General features: G+C 46.4%; 3 protein-coding genes across 5 annotated transcripts; 1 reads left to right on the top strand and 2 right to left on the bottom strand.

The window, feature by feature from the left end:
* The first annotated feature begins 1,539 nt into the window (after positions 1-1,539).
* Positions 1,540-11,133, top strand: atp2a1l (ATPase sarcoplasmic/endoplasmic reticulum Ca2+ transporting 1, like). 3 transcript variants are annotated; one of them, XM_089015238.1, is made up of 23 exons: positions 1,540-1,819; positions 2,252-2,269; positions 2,791-2,873; positions 3,839-3,943; positions 4,701-4,839; positions 5,572-5,652; positions 5,724-5,809; positions 5,881-6,178; positions 6,390-6,556; positions 6,630-6,718; positions 6,849-6,951; positions 7,045-7,176; positions 7,258-7,665; positions 7,765-7,876; positions 7,955-8,178; positions 8,258-8,478; positions 8,576-8,778; positions 8,846-8,931; positions 9,012-9,145; positions 9,231-9,348; positions 9,722-9,839; positions 10,022-10,060; positions 10,508-11,133. In XM_089015238.1, exons 1-22 carry the CDS (start codon positions 1,702-1,704, stop codon positions 10,024-10,026), a joined length of 3,048 nt encoding a protein of 1,015 aa, XP_088871364.1. In that variant the 5' UTR covers positions 1,540-1,701; the 3' UTR covers positions 10,027-10,060; positions 10,508-11,133. The 3 variants fall into 3 exon arrangements, with proteins under 3 accessions (XP_088871364.1, XP_088871365.1, XP_088871363.1); XM_089015239.1 differs by lacking the exon at positions 10,022-10,060 and having other exon boundaries at positions 1,541-1,819; positions 7,258-7,374; positions 7,447-7,665; XM_089015237.1 differs by lacking the exon at positions 10,022-10,060 and having other exon boundaries at positions 1,541-1,819.
* A 1,734-nt stretch (positions 11,134-12,867) lies between these two features.
* On the bottom strand, positions 12,868-15,390 carry LOC148887766 (sulfotransferase 1 family member D1-like). Its single transcript, XM_089014892.1, has 7 exons — positions 15,184-15,390; positions 14,377-14,505; positions 14,153-14,250; positions 13,948-14,074; positions 13,783-13,877; positions 13,280-13,460; positions 12,868-13,084 (listed from the first exon to the last, which is right to left on the bottom strand). Exons 1-7 carry the CDS (start codon positions 15,332-15,334, stop codon positions 12,972-12,974), a joined length of 894 nt encoding a protein of 297 aa, XP_088871018.1. The 5' UTR covers positions 15,335-15,390; the 3' UTR covers positions 12,868-12,971.
* A 1,117-nt stretch (positions 15,391-16,507) lies between these two features.
* LOC148887765 (sulfotransferase 1B1-like) lies at positions 16,508-18,564 on the bottom strand. The gene is made up of 7 exons (XM_089014895.1): positions 18,379-18,564; positions 17,991-18,119; positions 17,496-17,593; positions 17,299-17,425; positions 17,142-17,236; positions 16,800-16,980; positions 16,508-16,686 (listed from the first exon to the last, which is right to left on the bottom strand). The coding sequence occupies exons 1-7, from the start codon at positions 18,527-18,529 to the stop codon at positions 16,574-16,576; spliced, it is 894 nt and encodes a 297-aa protein (XP_088871021.1). The 5' UTR covers positions 18,530-18,564; the 3' UTR covers positions 16,508-16,573.
* Between the last annotated feature and the right edge of the window lie 331 nt (positions 18,565-18,895).

Genomic DNA, 18,895 nt, shown 5'->3' with positions numbered 1-18,895 from the left:
AGGGAGGCCCGACCGTGTCTTGAACTTGCAACCTTTTTACTATGAAGCCGGCGCGCAAACCACTTGACCACCGGGCCGCCCGTATTGTAATGTATTGATTACATTTATGCTTTGCAAGGTAATGATGAATGGCATGCATATTTGGCTTAAATGTGTGGTATAATCCAATATTTTTTTACAGCAAAATCAATAAAACTTTTAGCTGCTGAATGGAAGAGAAAAACAGTGGGCTAAATGACACAGGCTTGTTTTCTATCCACCATTCCTCTGTGCAGGTGTACTTAATTTTGCGGCCAAGTCACCTCAGCGCCTTTGCCACAAGAGGCCGTCATGAGTGGCAACGTGAGGAACCCCCCCCGCCCCCCTTTCGTTACTCATAACAAGAACAGTAAGTGGAATATAATTTGACCCCCTCCATCTAACCATCAATGTGTCTGCTCTGGGGTGCGATTTATGTGTCACGCCGCCTTGACTCTCGACCTCCGTGGTGGCGTTCCCCCATGGCCTGCTCACTTTCTTCCCTCCTCAAATGTTCGTGTACGCCACATGACAGAAAATAATGTCATGGTTCACCACCAAACAAGTGTCGTCAAAAGTATATGCAGTGAAAGTACGACTCATCTGAAATTGTACACATTTAGTGTTGAACACAAAGTTATGATTCTGTTTTATGGATGCGAGTGGGAGGGAACACAGACTCATCTTGCCTTCTGCTAAATAGGGGGAGATGAACCGGTCATCTGTCACTAGCACGAAATCTGAAAAAATGGCAGCTCGATTTGTGATTCTTAACCACTGCGCTGCGAGATCATCCGCTGCACTGTGGGAAATGATCCACTTTCCATTCCCACGAGGTGGCAGAGGGCACACCTGTGCGTCCATCGCTCACCGTTCATACGAGTGAATGACTTGTGTTCCATTTAGCATGAATGTTGCAGTTCAGCTCCTTGTTAGAGAAAAAAAGCAATGGGTGCAAAAAGTATTGTCGGGGACTGAACAATTTTTCATCCTGATATTATCCTTGAAATCTCCAAACCGCTCACATTTTATGACTACTGTCTTTCTTTTTGCCGCACTTGGGGCAACACCGCCGTAGATTGGAAGTTGTTAGCATGGCTGCGAGCACGTCCAACTTCCTCAGCACAAAGCAGTTGATCTGTCACTCAATGATCGCCACCCATCAGCGAGCGGGTGGCAAAAAAAAACCCTTGTGCCGCATGATCCCCTCCGTCGCTCTCTCACCTTGTCTCTTCGTCTTATTCCACTGACCGTGCATGTTCCAAAAACAGATCCCATTTTCAATCTGCGGTGACACCCCCTCCGACCCACCACTCGCGCTTCACCTCCTTTCCCCAAATCCAAGTCTCCTTGTACCCGCTGTTACCGTCTCACCTCCTCACGCCACACCCCTCGCCGCGGCGAGCCCTCCCAGTCACCATGTGGACCCCCTATGTTGGCATGCGTAGGCGTGTGCCGGCGGGGGGCGGCCACCAATCGCCGGACCCTTTAGGTGGTATAAAACCCTGAGCAAGTATGCACTTATTTGCTCTTTCTGTCAGACCAGCACTCCTGACTTGGAGGGTGCCACTTAAGGGCGAGGGTGGTGGATCCAGGGTGCACGCACTTGTAGACGATTAGACCCATCGGGAGAGCGCGGACAGGAACTGTCGTACGGCCCCGTCCCTTATCTATCCCAACAGGATGGAGAACGCACACACCAAGAACCCGGCAGAATGCCTGGCTTACTTCGGTGTGAACGAGCACTCGGGTCTGACCCCCGACCAGTTCAAGAGAAATCTGGACAAGTACGGCTTCAACGGTAAGACCGCGTCGACGCTGCAAAAGCGGTGGGGGGAAGGCGGGGGGCCTTCTGCTTGCGCGGCCGTGGCTTTTTTAGCGAGGCCTTGCGACAGCTGCTTGACACGCAGCGAGACATTGAGAAGCGGAGAACTTTGAGGGCTTTGAGGGGCTATTTAAAGATAGCCAAAGAAGATGGCTGGAGAGCGAGAGAGACAGGTGACAGGCTCAAGAAGCTTCCTGGCTGATATATGGGCCTGGAAGCTCGGATAATTTTAGGCAGGGTTCTAAGGGGCGGCCCTTGGATGGCTTAGGCTTGCATGATACGCGACACGGTGGACCGTCGATGACTAATTAACTCTGCAGCGCTCGGCTTTATTATATGAGGTCGACCAAACTTTGTGGTGAAGCCCAATCAATCACTGATGGCTTTTTGTTTCCTCTTCTTGTTCAGAGCTGCCCGCCGAGGAGGGTAAGTGTTGTTCCAAGCCCAGCCTTCAAACACCTCAAGTGACATCCCATGGCCGTGTGAGCCGATCCAGGTCAGGTTGAATCAAGGCGACTGGACTGTCGGTTTGGTGGAGATGTTCTGGCTTGTCGGCGTGCCGATTTCAAATGGTGGCAGTGTTGGCTTTTTGATGTCAAGTGTGAAACCTTTGGTTCTCTCAAAACCACAAGGTTCACCCTTCAAACCGGAAAGCAGGTCTCTTGGTTCCTTCAGGCGTGAACGTTTTATAACAGAACTCATGCTTCAAACCACAAACGCAAGCGTTCTTTTGAATCGATAGGCTTCCTTAAAACCAAAGAGTCCACATTGGAAGGCAGTTTGGAGTTTGCATTCCAGGTGAAACAAATCCACGCAAAGAGTCCAATTGCCCTCGTTCAAACTTGACCCTGCGATCCTCACAACTTGCCATGCCAAACACAAATTGTCCTAGTTTGATTTTGACGTGCGGACACAGGGTCGAATTGTCTTATGTTTGCATCTGTCAGGAAAGAGCATCTGGGAGCTGATCGTTGAGCAATTTGAGGACTTGCTGGTCAGAATCCTGCTGCTGGCCGCCTGCATCTCTTTTGTAAGTAAACAGTGACCCTCTGCCCAACCACGTCTGGTGTTTCAAAGACGCCATCTACAACTAATGTGAGGGACAACCAGACCTGTCAAGACTTCTTCAGCGCCCAGGGCTAAGGCCCCCCCCTTCTCCTCCTTGAATCAAGACTCTCCGGTTCCACTTCCAAGACCTCTCAGTATATTTCCGAAGATGACAACTTGAGCCAAACCGCGTGTTGTAGGAGAAGGCGTATTAATTGCGACAGTCGCCTTTCGCCACCAGCTGTCATGATGGCCTTAGATGGCGAATATTGAGGGCAAGGGGGAGGCTTGTGGTGGGTGTCATGAAAGTGAAGGCGGGGTGCTGAGGGAGGGACCACCTTTTTTAAGTGCTGGCCCGAGCTGAGGCGAGAAACTGAATCCTTTGGTGAAAGGTCATCACTCACGGAAGGAACGATGCGTTCTAAGTTGCAAGGGCGTCTGGATCCAATTAATAACAATGATGTCACCTCGTTACGTCTTAACCTGCCATATGATGAGCTGTCATTTTTATGAGTCATTCATTTAATGTTTATTGCACTTGTAGTCATCTCGATCAGTACTTAAGTGCACTCATTTTCTCTCTGTAAATGACATGGGCATCTACACTGGACAGACTATTACTATTAAGGGCCTCAGATTGAAGCCCCCCCCCCCCTCCAAAGCATGAAGATGCATTCTGGAAGTATACCACTGCCGACTAAAGGTGCGCATTGAATTTGTCCCATTGAATTCCCTTTTGTCAAATTTCTAACATGGAAATGTTATACTCTCCCAAAGCCATTTTTGAAAGTGTCAAAAAGGGGCTGAATTTTGGACTCGGATCATGTCAATTGGTGACCTAACAGGACTCATTTTAGGAGCCACCTTGCACTACAGACCCTCAGTTTGAGAAGTACCCCCCTTCCCTCTCAGGATCAACAATGATTGACTTTCCCTTTGTCCTTCAAGGTTCTGGCTTGGTTCGAGGAAGGCGAGGAGACCGTCACCGCTTTCGTGGAGCCCTTCGTCATCCTCCTCATCCTCATCGCTAATGCTGTAGTCGGAGTGTGGCAGGTCAGTGCGACGACCGGACGGGAAGGGCTTGAGAGGGTGGGGGGGGGGTTGCCTGGCACATTGACCAATAACAGGCCTATCCCGTTACGGTGATGTCAGAAGGAACACGTTCTCCGATTACCTCCGTTTCATGCCCGCCTGCAATGGTCTCACTTTTACAGCGGCGACCCTCAAAATAACTTTTGGCTGCTTGGGCGCAACGTACATAAACAATGCCACACATGTTACTTTACACCACACGTACACATAATCAGAATGTCTTCATATTGCATTTGGAGCTGTGGTAAAAGGACATTTGAATATACTTTTAGGAAAAGTAATAAAAAAAGTTCTGCTTCCGAAACTGTAACCATCCTACATATTTTGTTTTTAAATGCAAGGAACAAAAAGTCTTAACTTTGCAGATAAATGTCGAATAAATGCATGACGTTCGGCATGCGTAGGACAGATGTTGTCCTGGCAGGTATTGCAGCGGTATTCCAACACCTCCGCAGGCATGCCGTTAAGGGATTGGCACCGCTGTCCGGCATCTTGTCGGTGGAGGAACGTCATTGCGGCGATGCGGGGGCTTTTTTATTTTTAATGAGACCATTTGTCATTTGTCATTGTCAGGCGAGGGACAATGCGTGACGAAAGACCCGCAGCTTTGTTTATATCCGACTCAGCCGGCTTGACATGACTGTGGCATCCAACCGTGCCCCTCCTCCTCCTCCACCCCACCTTCTTTCTTCACTGAGATGCATTTTTGTGTGCGCAGGAGCGTAATGCAGAGGATGCCATCGAGGCCCTCAAGGAGTACGAGCCAGAGATGGGCAAAGTCTACCGTTCTGACAGAAAGAGTGTGCAGAGGATCAAGGCCAGAGAAATTGTCCCCGGGGACATCGTGGAGGTGTCCGGTAAGTTGCCATTGCCAAATCTTATCGACTACAGCGATTCCCACTTGCGGGAAATGATCCTGTTGTTAATTTTTCTTCAAATTCAGTGTCGTAGTTGCTCCATCTACGTCGGTAGAAAGTGCCATGGCTCAATAAATGTTGGCTTGAACACACATGGCGTCTATCGGAAGTGTCATGTCTTTTTAAGGCAATGCTAAGCAAAGACCGGCGGAGCTGCCGCCGGCCTGTGAAAACATGCTGAGTGGAGGAAAACAAAATCACAAAGTATAAATACCCTGTTGAGCACCTCTTCTACCCTCGCTTGTCCACGTACACCTGTTGCCCCTTTGGCTGACCCATTTTCACCCCCTCCCAAAAAAACAACAACAACAAAAAAAACAAATAGCGCTTCATTCTCACTGGGCATCGCTTTACCCCCGCACCCTTCTGAAATCCATGGATCAAGTATAGAAATGCTGCAAGGGTTTCCCTTACAGTCACTTGAATGTTATGAGGTGTGAAAATAATTCATGTTCTCGCAGAAGGTCATTATATTTCTGCAGTCTGTGCTCCCCCACTCAGGGGTGCACCTGTACCATTCGCTACAAAATAAACGTTTAAAAGGTTTTAATTTGGGAACTCTGGCAATGGTAAGGGTTCCTGAGATGTCTGGAAGGAATCCAGTGGCATTTGTTATGTAAAATACGACACATTTGACGGGGTTAGATCATCATTGACTGTATCGTTTCCCAGTTGGTGACAAAGTCCCCGCTGACATCCGACTTGTTTCCATCAAGTCCACCACCCTGCGTGTTGACCAGTCCATCCTCACCGGTAAGCTGGTACAAAATTAAGTTCACTCCTGTGCATTCGGCAGGGAATCACATGTCCATTTGCTGTGTCAGGTGAGTCCGTCAGTGTGATCAAGCACACAGAGTTGGTTCCCGACCCCAGGGCTGTCAACCAAGACAAAAAGAACATGCTTTTCTCTGTAAGCTTTCTCCCACCACCTTCATTTCCTCGACGTGGCACTCAGCTTCATCTTCTCCTCTCCCACCGCAGGGCACCAACATCGCCGCCGGCAAGGCCGTCGGCGTGGCCATCGCCACCGGGGTCTCCACCGAGATCGGGAAGATTCGCGACCAGATGGCCGCCACCGAGCAGGAGAAGACCCCTCTGCAGGCCAAACTGGATGAGTTCGGCGAACAGCTGTCCAAGGTCATTTCTCTGATTTGCGTCGCCGTCTGGGCCATCAACATTGGCCACTTCAACGACCCCGTCCACGGAGGCTCTTGGATCCGCGGTGCCGTCTACTACTTCAAGATCGCCGTCGCTTTAGCTGTGGCCGCCATCCCTGAGGGTGAGTCCAACACGCTTAAAAGTCTGTCGCCTGGTTTGGATCATGTGCAAAAATGTGTCCACTTCAGTGACATTTGTGGGTAGCAGTGAATGAGTTAGTGGATTGAATTGTTTTTCTAAAGCTCTAATTTGGCAGATAACATCTCTACTCTTGAATGTCTTCTTTCCATGGTCAAAAACAAACCAAACACCGTCCCCGCTCTGTGTCTCAGGTCTGCCCGCTGTCATCACCACCTGCCTGGCCCTCGGGACCCGTCGCATGGCCAAGAAGAACGCCATCGTCAGAAGCTTGCCTTCTGTGGAAACTCTCGGCTGCACCTCTGTCATCTGCTCCGACAAGACGGGCACCCTCACCACCAACCAGATGTGTGTGACCAAGGTGGGTGCACTGGAAAAGTCGTATCGGGTTGTCTAGCGCGCTACCTGACGCCTGACGAGTTCTATCTCTCTAGATGTTTGTCGTCAAAAGGGTGGAGGGCAGCCACGTTGACCTTGACGCCTTTGATATCTCCGGATCCAAGTACACGCCGGAAGGCGAGGTGTAAGTTTTCAATTTCTAACCAGAATTTGTGCTGGGCTGCACATTTGGTACCTGGGCCTTCTCAATGGATTTACCACTTAGAGAGGTAACCATTGATTTTAAAAAAAATCATTCCGTCCTTGATGTGCAGTTCCCAGTCTGGTGCCAAGACCAACTGCAGCGCCTACGACGGTCTTGTGGAGCTCGCCACCATCTGCGCACTGTGCAATGACTCCTCTTTGGACTACAACGAGGTAAAATCCGCATTGGAACATTCATATCGATGGTTTTGGCAAGGTGACCACGTGGTGATGTCGGGACCGATCGTGACCTTTCTGTCTTACCAGTCTAAAAAGATTTACGAGAAGGTCGGCGAGGCCACAGAGACCGCCTTGTGCTGCCTCGTGGAGAAGATGAACGTGTTCAACTCCAACGTGAAGAACCTGTCCAAGATTGAGAGGGCCAACGCTTGCTGCTCTGTAAGACTTCTCTCATTTGTTTTCATTCTCTTCACATCCGTTTCACTTTGGCACCCGATTCCAATATTTCTTGGTCTCCAGGTTATCAAGCAGCTGATGAAGAAGAACTTTACTCTGGAGTTCTCCCGCGACAGGAAGTCCATGTCTGTGTACTGCACTCCCACCAAGGGTGAAGGTGGTGCCAAGATGTTTATCAAGGTCAGTGCCCTTCTCTTCAGCGATACGTTTCAAATTGCCCTGCGCAGGCGTCAAAACTGTATGGCTTTGCAGGGCGCCCCCGAAGGTGTGATCGACAGGTGCATGTACGTGCGCGTCGGCACCACACGCGTCCCCCTGACCAACTCCATCAAGGAGAAGATCTTGACCGTGATCAGGGACTGGGGTACCGGCCGTGACACCCTGCGTTGCCTGGCCTTGGCCACCTGCGACAACCCTCTTAAGCCAGAAGAGATGAACCTGGAGGACTCCACCAAGTTTGCCGATTACGAGGTTGGAGCTTGATGACCTTGCCAGTCAAATTAACAGCAAACGAGAGTTCTCCAGGTCTGAAAACCCCTACCGCACCCATCCGGGACCCCTTCTGCGCAGACTGACCTGACATTTGTGGGCTGTGTGGGAATGCTGGATCCCCCTCGTAAGGAGGTGACTGGCTCCATCGAGCTGTGCCGAGCTGCCGGAATCCGTGTCATTATGATCACCGGTTCGTATTCGTTCGTGTTGTCCTGAACGACGTTGTCCGTGGCGCCCACTAAATTCATTCCTGTTCCATCATCTTCAGGTGACAACAAGGGAACCGCCATCGCCATTTGCCGTCGTATTGGCATCTTCAGCGAGGATGAGGATGTGGAAAGCAAGGCCTACACCGGACGTGAGTTTGACGATCTGCCTTCCTACGATCAGTCCGAGGCGGTCCGGAGGGCTTGCTGCTTTGCCCGTGTGGAGCCATCCCACAAGTCCAAGATTGTGGAGTTCCTGCAGGGTTACGATGACATCACTGCCATGGTAAGAAGCGCTCGCCACCAAACGTGACGGTCATGAACCGCAATAAACCGGCAAACGCTGACTTGTGCTCTCGGTGCAGACCGGTGATGGCGTGAACGATGCCCCCGCCCTGAAGAAGGCCGAGATCGGCATCGCCATGGGCTCTGGCACTGCCGTTGCCAAGTCTGCCTCTGAGATGGTCCTGGCTGACGACAACTTCTCTTCCATTGTGGCCGCCGTGGAGGAGGGCAGAGCTATCTACAACAACATGAAGCAGTTCATTCGCTACCTCATCTCCTCCAACGTGGGCGAGGTCGTCTGGTAAGCCCCCCCCAAAAAAAAAAATATCAGGAAGCATTTATAGACACAAGTCCACATTTCCATCCTTTACGTGATGACTTGTCGCTTGTCTTGCTAGTATCTTCCTGACCGCCGCGCTGGGTCTGCCCGAGGCTCTGATCCCCGTGCAGCTCTTGTGGGTCAATCTTGTAACTGACGGTCTGCCCGCCACCGCTCTGGGCTTCAACCCTCCTGATCTGGACATCATGGGCAAGCCCCCACGCTCCCCCAAGGAGCCCCTTATCTCTGGCTGGCTCTTCTTCAGATACATGGCCATCGGTGGTACGTGGTGGTCTTGAAATTGTTTTGTCTTATTTGTTTTTCAAACGCACCCTGGTCCTCCCTGCAGGATATGTTGGTGCGGCTACCGTTGGTGGAGCTGCCTGGTGGTTCCTGTACGACACCACCGGCCCCGCAATCACCTACCACCAGTTGGTAGGTGTTTGTCTCTCGAATCAAGTCCGCAAGGCTGCATGTTCAGACGTGCATTCAACTCCAAATTCTCCTCCTCTCAGTCCCACTTCATGCAGTGCCATGACGAGAACGAGGACTTCTCCGGCGTGGATTGTGAAATCTTTGAGGCTTCTCCTCCCATGACCATGGCTCTGTCCGTACTGGTCACCATTGAGATGTGCAATGCTCTCAACAGGTACTCACACAAATCCAAGACAAGCGTGAACAACAATCTAACAGTTCCAGGGAAATAAATACATTCTTTTTCCATTCTTTTTCAGCTTGTCTGAGAACCAGTCCCTGATCCGCATGCCCCCATGGAGCAACATGTGGCTTCTCGCCGCCATGACCCTGTCCATGTCCTTGCACTTCATGATCATCTACGTTGACCCTCTGCCCGTAAGTTTGTCAGTACAGATTGTTAGATTGTGGCTCTTAGGCACAGGCAGTTAGATATTGTATGGTATGCAAATCCGGTCCGAGAGAAATAATCTATAAGGTTTGTAGATGCTTGGTTCCTGTTCATTTGGACCAGGTATGTTAATGAAGGGGAACTTCTGAAACTGGCAGAACAGCAGCTATCTAGGACGGAAGTTGCCTACTCCGGAGTTTTGTGGTGACTGCTCTCTTGGCTTCCTTTTTCAATGACAGCATGTGTCAAACAATCCGCAATGTCACTGGGCAGCCAAGACGATCGAAATCATACAGGACAACCACCCCAGTCGTTTTCTCCGCTACTCTACTGACTCTTAAATCTTTCACACACCCTCAGATGATCTTCAAATTGACCCATTTGACTTCTGAGCAGTGGATGATGGTCCTCAAACTTTCCTTCCCCGTCATCTTGATTGACGAGGTGTTGAAGTTTGCTGCCCGTAACTATGTTGAGTGTAAGTATTTCTGCATTGCACATCTACTTCCTCGATTTCTCGACTAGAACCTTTTCTCAGTTATTTTATTGTTTTTAAACATCATGAACAAATTTGAATTCCATCCTCCATATTTCAGTCACACCTGTCATGCCATTGACCCTCCATTCATGATCATATTAACCCTTTCTGTTGATTTCCAGGCTAATTCAGTCCAACGTCACCGTTGCTCTGTAACTAAAGTAAGATATTATATTTCTGCCGAGTACTGCTAGTATTTGTTGTTTTCATGCATGTCAGTGTTTCGTCTCAGGTACCCTTATGCACATCCATCAGGCATGTGCATAGTTTGTCTTCAATACTTCAGTAAATTCGATATACAGTATCTCAATGCATTTTAAGCCCTTTTTTATAGTAATTACTGATATCACATGACATGAGTGTTTCAATTTTCCGCATTGGAGCTCATTCATTCATGTCCACGTTACAGAGTGTTAGGTAGTACGGTGGTGCCTTGACTTGCGAGTTTAATGTGGCCCCCAACTACGGCTGTCATTCAAAACATTGTGGAAAACAATGAAAGTGTCCGTTTTTTTGGGGGAAAACGTTCCCAAAAAACATTTGGAAAGTGCATCGTATCCCCCCCCCCCATTTTTTTTATTTTTGACAGATTAATTTTCTCTCTGCAGGTACAGAAGCTAAATAGAGATGTAGAAGAACAAGATCTTAAAAGGCTTGGATGGAGATTATTGGAGACAAGCGAAGACACAGAGAGAAAGGAGCATCACAACCATCAGGCCCAAATGAACCTGCCATCAGAGAAGAGAGGAGAAAATACAGGAAAATGTGCACGCACACAAAAAAAATATATATCAAAAATCTGTACAAAAATAACTTCTATAAAAGGAGATTGAAATCTTAAAGGGAGATGTCCCTGCAAATTCAGTATCAAAGTATTTAAGATTTTATTTTAAGAAATTATGTATTAAAAGTGACTTTTTTTGTTAAACTTGGATATTCTCGGCTATTGTGTTTTTGTGTCCATTTTCCTATGCTAGATTTTTTTTCAGCTCATGACTTTTACTCTTTTAGTCTTGACTGTCTTGACTGCTTGCAGGCGGCCTGCTTCAGGTGAGCTCTGCACATTGTGCTGTAGGGTCGCGTTCAAGAGAGGGGAAAAACAAAACACGCAACATCCATCCAGCGGTCAGCTCGCTGCAGTCACACGTTGGGCATGTCCATGCAGTCTCAACACTTTTTGTCTTATATATTGTTTACGCAATGAGATGAAATAAAATGATGATGAGAAACCTCATGTACCTGTATTGCTGAGCATATTTTATTGCTGAGTAATATTTCTTTTTGTATTAAATAACAAGTGTTTTATATTCAGGTTTGAAAAATGAGTCAAATACATTTTTGTCCTCTTTTTTTCAGACTAACTCAATGTTGTGAAACAAGGAAGACAAAGAGATTGTTTCCTGAGACAGAAAAGACAACACCTCCCCTCGGCGGGAGGTCAATTATATATATATATATATATATATATATATATATATATATATATATATATATATATATATATATATATATATACAGTAAAGTCTCGTTATATCGATATCGGATATATCGATAGTCCCGGTTATATCGATATTTTTTCGGACTCCCTTGAATATCGATATAACGAGACTTTACTGTATATATATATATATATAAATTAAAAGGTCAACATGACCAACGTAGCCTTGATAAAGTTTATAGTTAATATTGTCATTTTATTGTTAAGCTAGCAAAGTTTTGTAGAATTGTATTTTTAAACTGCACTGCTTGAATGTGTTAAATTTGCATATTTGTGATTGATCTATCCTCTATTGTTTGGATTTTACAAGGAATGATGGATTAATGACGTTCACAACACCGTTTTTTATTTGTAGACCCTTAGTGGCAATTTTTGATGTGTGCTAAAACAGGTGTCACCAGTAGATGGCAGTGTCACCACGGGGGCTCTCGGTAACGACGTGATTGGCCAGGTCGAGTAAGACACATGGGCACGAGGGCGCACAAATTAAACAAGAAGCAACCTTGTGGCTAACTTCAAGATAATAGTTTTCCCCTTCAGGTGTGGTATACATTCCCTTTATGACAAACACGAGTGTCGAGTTTATTGATTTGTGTCGGTATTTAGGAACACTACAATGTCTTTTCACGTTGTAAGGACCTTTTTGACGTATTTTTTTATAATTAGCTTTTAGCGTTTGCTCCTCAAACCACGTACAGTACAATAATTCGTTGGTGTTCTCGTGGAGTGAATTTTATGTCAGTTAACCCTGTGATTTGCTTATTGTAGTTGGATGGAAAACTAAAAGAATATAATTAAGACAAATAAGTGGCAAATTGTATCAAGTTTCTCTTAATTTTCACGATAGAAATGCGGCAATGGCTGTTTGTTACATTTCTATTCTGAACTGTATGTTAACTTTTTTTTCTTTCTTGCTTCTAGTCCTTGTCAAACTGCTGACTGCTCTGCCATTAAATGATTTTTCCAGTCGCAGACTTCTGTTGAGGAATACAAATAAAATAAAGACAAGTGATGTAAGTAGCTCCCACCCCTAAGTTAAGGTATTATATTTCCTCCAAGTACTGCTAATATTTGTGTGGATTTTCATGTATAACTGTACTGGCTTCCTTGTACTTTCCTAAAACAGAAATATTGTGTTTACCAGTGTCAAAATCATCCTTAAGTATAGATGAGTTTCAATTGTGGTTTGCTTTCCAGTCCAAATTGAGCTCCCCGTTTCCTGCTCTGAATATAACACCCCAATGACCATTATGAAACTTAAAAAATGACCAGGAAGTCATCATAAAATCCCACATTTAAAAAAAAAATCTGTTTGCACTTTACTTTCTCAACTCAATAACCATTTGGCGTCAACATGTTTGTTTAGTCAAGTATGCCACATCAGGAAGTAAATAAGACTCAATATTGTGACAAGCAAATTACATTGAGTTAAGAGTCTAAATAAGTTCACACATATTCCACAATGTTAGATTACAGTTACATGGTGCCATGGGACACAAGTTTAATTAGTTCCATGGAAGAAGAAAAAATGGAGCTCCTTCAATTAGGAACCGCTGCAACATTGCAAAGCCCATTCAGAACTGCGTTCTGAATGGTATGTTGACATTCTTCATTTTGTCCTGGTAGTCCTCGTCAAACTCTGCTGCCTGCTCCGGCGTGAAATGGTTTTTCCAGTCACCAATTTCACCTGTTGAGCACATGAAATGGAGGGGAGTTTCCATGTTATTCGATGACAGTTAAAAAAATGAAGCCGAATGGAAAACCAATAGCTGAAATCGTAACCCTACTCCCGCTTAAAGTAAACATGTTATCACGGTTGGAAAAATCGGCTGAAGTACATATACGCAGTAGCGTAATGGTGATTGGATACATGTTTAATGACCTTTTCTCATGAATTTGGAGATGCTCTGGTCAAAAATGTCTTTGCCAAAGAAGCTGTAGTTGACCATTGGATTATTCTCCATCTTCTTGAAGGTGGTCATTTCCACAATGTGGCTGATGACATCATCAGAGAGGGACAAGTCCAGGTATTTCATGATTCGTTGAATTTCACGTCTGGGATTCTAGAGTTTGTCACATACAGGAATACATCTTTTATGTTAAGACTTGAGAGATGACGTGCATCTCAGGCCTCCCACAACCCATGGACCTTCCCGAGAAGCACTTTGGACGGAGTCAAATAGTGATGCAACGGCCACTTGATCCAAGCTATCACCAGAGGCTTGACATCCCAGTCCACACCCATGGAGCCATTAAACCACTGAGCCGGTGGCAATGCAGCAATAAACATCTCGAGATCGCAAGGAGCTCATAGAGCGCATCACATTCCCCAAAAAAACCGTGAAGCCCCGGGCAAGTGACTCATGCGAGATCCTAATTCGCAACCTCTTTCATGTCTTCATAGAAGAGGTAAAGGATATTCCTCTGTTGGCGCTCCTCCCAGTAGCCTTTCACATGGTCATACCAAGAGCCCCATCCCACTGCAGAGACAATGTTGATGACGTCACCGACCTGCCCGAATAATCCTCAACCGCTGACGCCCGCACTTACCATCTCCACGCATGAACTTGTGGATGAATCCCTCCCAGGGCCCGGGCTCAGGACTGATCTTACTCATGTGAAGAAAGTGGTAGTAGCTCACCAGGGTGTCCTTGGCGTTGCGCGCGATGTAGATTGTCTTTAAAAAAAAAAATCACTTTATGAAATGACGGTCGGTTCGGGATGGCCCTGTGGGAGCTTGACCGCATCAAATTACTTTGCACTTGTTTTCCCAAAAGCTGGCTGGGAGCAGCCGAAGCGGCATATGTGTCTTGATGACTCTCGGGGGATCCATCTCCTTCAGCAGATCAAGACCTGATGGTTCACATCAAATACAATGGGACACAGAAATGATGTCGCTCTATATTTTCAGCCTGTGTCCTGCACTGAGAGGACGCTTGGACCGGACTAGCCGTCCCATCCGGTCATGGTCGAACTTACCCGATTGTTTGCATAGCCTAATGGAAGCCTCGAGGAAAGGGTGGCGCTTGACGATGGAAGCTTGTTTTGAGCGCTCTTCATCTCCGTTATGAAGAAGGAGGTCGACGATCTCCTGGATCCATGTCGTCCCTGATCACGGAAAGGCATTAGAAAAACATGGAGAGCGGATGACTTCATCCGGACGCCACTTTAGGCATCTACTGTATCCAAAAGGAATGGCCGCACGTGTTTCTTTCGCTCGTACCAGTTGCAGTTTAAACAACGAGAAATCACTTTAAATGGACATAAATGTCCATGTCCCCCTTGAAAGCTTGGCAAGCAGCACCCAAAATGTATGAAGCGTCTCTTCTTGGCTTATGTTCAAAGTAAATAATTATTTGCCGGTACTTAGTGGCTTGCGATTTTAGAAAAAGAGGGAAAAAAGCACTCAAATAAATAACCCACAGACACCAAATCTATATGTGTAGCGTTTTAGTCTTCATAATCTCATCAAGAATTGTAAGCCTGCCTTCAGCTATTTACAATTGAATTTGTATGTACATCTCAGTAAAGCGTTAATTCAAAAAAAATCATACCCCGAGGAACTTCACAAACTCATTTTTAACTAATCACAGGAAATTGTTTCGCAGACAATATATAATTAGGAAAGTCTATTAGTAGCTTTCATAAATTTTACGACTTTGTGTATGTTTTACGGTTACGGTTTGGAAGCACACATATTAATATCAGATTGTGTTTTGTTTTTAAAGCTGTAAACGTCTGCCAAAAAATGTACTTAACCACCAAGAACTAGGACAATTATCAAACCTGATTTAGGGTAGGAGATGATGAGCAGGTCGGACGGGTCAGGAGAGAAAGCAGACGCGGCCTCAAAAGCGTTGGCGATGTGGTCCGGAAGAGAAACTCCTTGTACCTTGACAATGTGCGAGCGAGGGAGGACGCGCTGGTTGTCCGACATGACTGAGATCGATATGTTTGCAATGAATGACGCTGCCCTGGTGTGTACTCATTACGGGTGGTTTATTTAAGGTTGACACGCCAGGTGCAAATCTTGCGGGAAAATCTCAATATGATTGCTCAGGGGAACACTGAATCAACTTGTAATTCAAAACGAAATTATGTGGAGAAGCAAAAAAGGGGGGAGGGGTCAAAAAACACTTCAACAAAACGTTGGAGGAGGGCGTTGTCAATCGTCTCATTTGGACACCTACTATGTAATCACAAGAAACCCGAAGGTGGACGTTGTTTTCATCCTATGGGTGGCTGATTTATCGGCTTGTCACTTAACCACTGAAAGTTCCCTTGGCTACCCATTGAATATTCATTTAAGATGGAATATTCATTTGTGCTCAAAATAGGACCCGTAAGCAAATTCCCAATAGCCCCCAGGGCTCCATCCTGAATGACTCATGTTTGCAATGAATGACGCTGCCCTGGTGTGCACTCATTACGGGTGGTTTATTTAAGGTTGACACGCCAGGTGCAAATCTTGCGGGAAAATCTCAATATGATTGCTCAGGGGAACACTGAATCAACTTGTAATTCAAAACGAAATTATGTGGAGAAGCAAAAAAGGGGGGAGGGGTCAAAAAACACTTCAAACAGGCACCCGCAAAGCACCGTTTCCAGGCTCGTTCCAGTGGGATCTGACCAATCAATTTCTACCTCAAAATAATCTGTCTGTCCTGGTGTTTTGTCTTGTAATTGGGTGCTGCAACCCTTTGTGTCATTTCTTTCACCCATTAGGAATTTGTCAAATGACACGACCTGTTGAAATGGAATGGAAAAGCCAGGAATCTAGTGCAGAAAAGAGGAAAATATTGGAATGAAAATAACACACAATAATACATACTCTAAAAACGGGTCATCATAATAATAATTATGATGGATCATGATTGAATGGTGGAATTCGTATCGCTGCACCATCCATTGTTCACTTTCGTGGCCACCAGAGGGCAGCGTAACAAAAAATGCACAGACAAATGAAGGAGAAAGAAAGACAAGAAATGATAGCTCATCTCTTGACAAAAACTCTTTTCATTCAAATAAAGGCAACGAGGTAGGATCTATTTTTCATCTTTATTTAGTAATTCACTTTTAAACTCGTTTTTCAAGATTTATTATAGCCCCTCCACTCCCAACCCAAAAGTGACATTAACACGGTTCACCAAAAAAAAAAAAAAAAACGCAAAGCTGGTTAAAATTCAGTTTTGAATGGGATGTTGGCTTGCTTCACGTTCTTCTCGTAGTACTCGTCAAATGCCGCCGACTGCTCGGGTGTGAAGTGGTTTTTCCAGTCACCGACTTCTCCTGTTGTGCGCAAAATAAAAGGGAGAGACACCCCACATGTTGGGACACTTAAAAGAAAACGTCTGAATGTTTGTGAACATTAGTTGACGCTGGATCCATGACGATTGAATTACCTTTTCTCATGAATTTGGTGATCGATTTATTGTTAATGTCTTTCGGAAAGAGGTTGTAGTTGGCCATTGGGTTCTCCTTCATGTTCTTAAACGTCGTCATCTCCACGATGCGGCTGATGACATCATCGGAGAGGGACAAGTCCAAGTACTTCATGATGCGCTTCACTTCACGGCGGGGATTCTGGGCGAGGCAAAGGAAAGGTGAAAAGGCCAGTCAGTTATGCACCGAGAAGTATTCTTCACATCCACTTGATTTTACCGTAGCCGTGGAGAACGAATGCATTCGAATGCACAATTCTTATGAACGGACAAGTACCGGCGATGGAAGTTTGAACCCGCTACCTCTTTCATGTCTTCATAGAAGAGGAAAAGGATGTCCCTCTTTTCTCGTTCCTCCCAGTAACCTTTGACATGATCATGCCAGTAGCCCCACGCCACTGCAGTAACAAGGTTTAGGGAGTCACTGACCTGCAGGAATCATCCTGTTGTCTTTACTTACATTCTCCGTGCATGAACCTGTGGATGAAACTCTCCCAGGATCCAGGCTCGGGACTGAACGAATTCACTTGTTGGAAGAAGAAGAAGCTCACCGCCGTGTCCTTGGCATTGCGGGCGACGTAGATGGTCTTGAAAACACACGTCAAGTTATTGGATGGAGGTGCGCTTCGGCGTTGACGCCTGTGCAGGTTGACTCACTTTGCACTTTTTTTCCCAAAAGCCGCCCGGAACCATCTGGAGTGGAAAATGTGTCTTGATGATCCTCGGGGGTTGCATTTCCTTCAGTTGATCAAGACCTGATGAATTGAGGCAAAATAATCGGTTCTGGCTGGCCCCAATTTTACACGTTGAATTTCCTCTGTGACCAAGATCTAGACACTCATTTGTCGTGTTGTGTGCGCAAGGACCACAGCTCATGAGCCCACTGTGGCTCCCTGCAAGTGAGTGTGAGGGCGGATGGTTGTTTGTCTCTGTGTGTCCTGCTGTGATTTGCTGGCAACCAATTCAGGATGCCCCGTGCCCGAAGACGGCTGGGATAGACTCCAGCAGCCGCCGCAACCCTAGTGACGATAAAGTGGTCTGGAAAAGGATGGATTTTCAAACGGTGTACTGGACAGTGTACTGGACGTTGTACTGGACATTTCATTTGGAAAACCCGCACAATGCAGTGGGACTCACTTGAATTCTACGCACCTGATTTCATCCGCACACGGTTGGTCGCCTCGAGGAAAACTGTACGGACAGTGATTGGCGCTCGTCTGCAGCTCTCAACATCTCCCTTATGAAGAAGCTGGTCGAGTATCTCCGCCATCCACGTGGAGCCTTGTCACCCAAAGGTACGAGAACTTTGACCTTGCGATGCACAGCATCATCCAGACCCCGCATTCATTCTATTAGCCATACGATTTGGCCAATCACGTGGTACATATTGTGAGAGAAGAACAGTCACGCCCACGATGTGAGATGCCAAAGCCATCACCCAAGACTGTGAAACACCGAAAAGTGACAAGGACATGGTTCTACATACATCACATTCAGCCCCTAAAAGGAGAGCGCGAACAAAGCGTAAAGGTAATCGCACCTGATTTGGGGTAGGCAACAATGAGAATATCCGATGGATGAGGACAGAAAGCGGAAACCGCATCAAAGTCTTTAGCAATGTGATCCGGCAGAAGAATCCCCTGAACTGGGACTAAGAGCGTGCGAGGCAGGACAGTCTGATTCTCCGACATGGCTGAGGTGGAGCGACCCCAAATTTGTGCTGTGACCCTTTCAGTGTGGTGACTTCTGTCTGGATGATGTCCTTCCTCTTCTCTTTCGCTATGTTCTTGCCACTTGTCACCACTGAATATGTATTTGCCTAATAGATTCTGCTGATGTGCTACAAAGCTTAAATGATGGCCAGTTGTCAGTGTCAACATCACCACACCCAAGAGGGGACTGGCTGCTAAAATTTGATATATTTACTTCAAGGAAAGGTTCAATACACCTTTGGTTTGAAGCGAGCGGAAGAATTGGAACAGACTGCGGCATCAAGTATGTTTTTTTTTAAAGGATGACTAAAATAAAACCTCTCCTTTCTCATAAGCACCTTGAAG

This window comes from Hippocampus bargibanti, linkage group LG15 (genome assembly GCF_051943395.1).
Source record: "Hippocampus bargibanti isolate YZ-2025 linkage group LG15, ASM5194339v1, whole genome shotgun sequence".
NCBI classification, from domain to species: domain Eukaryota; kingdom Metazoa; phylum Chordata; class Actinopteri; order Syngnathiformes; family Syngnathidae; genus Hippocampus; species Hippocampus bargibanti.
Note: the sequence above shows the minus strand (reverse complement) of the source record. Positions and strands in the feature narration are given on the sequence as shown.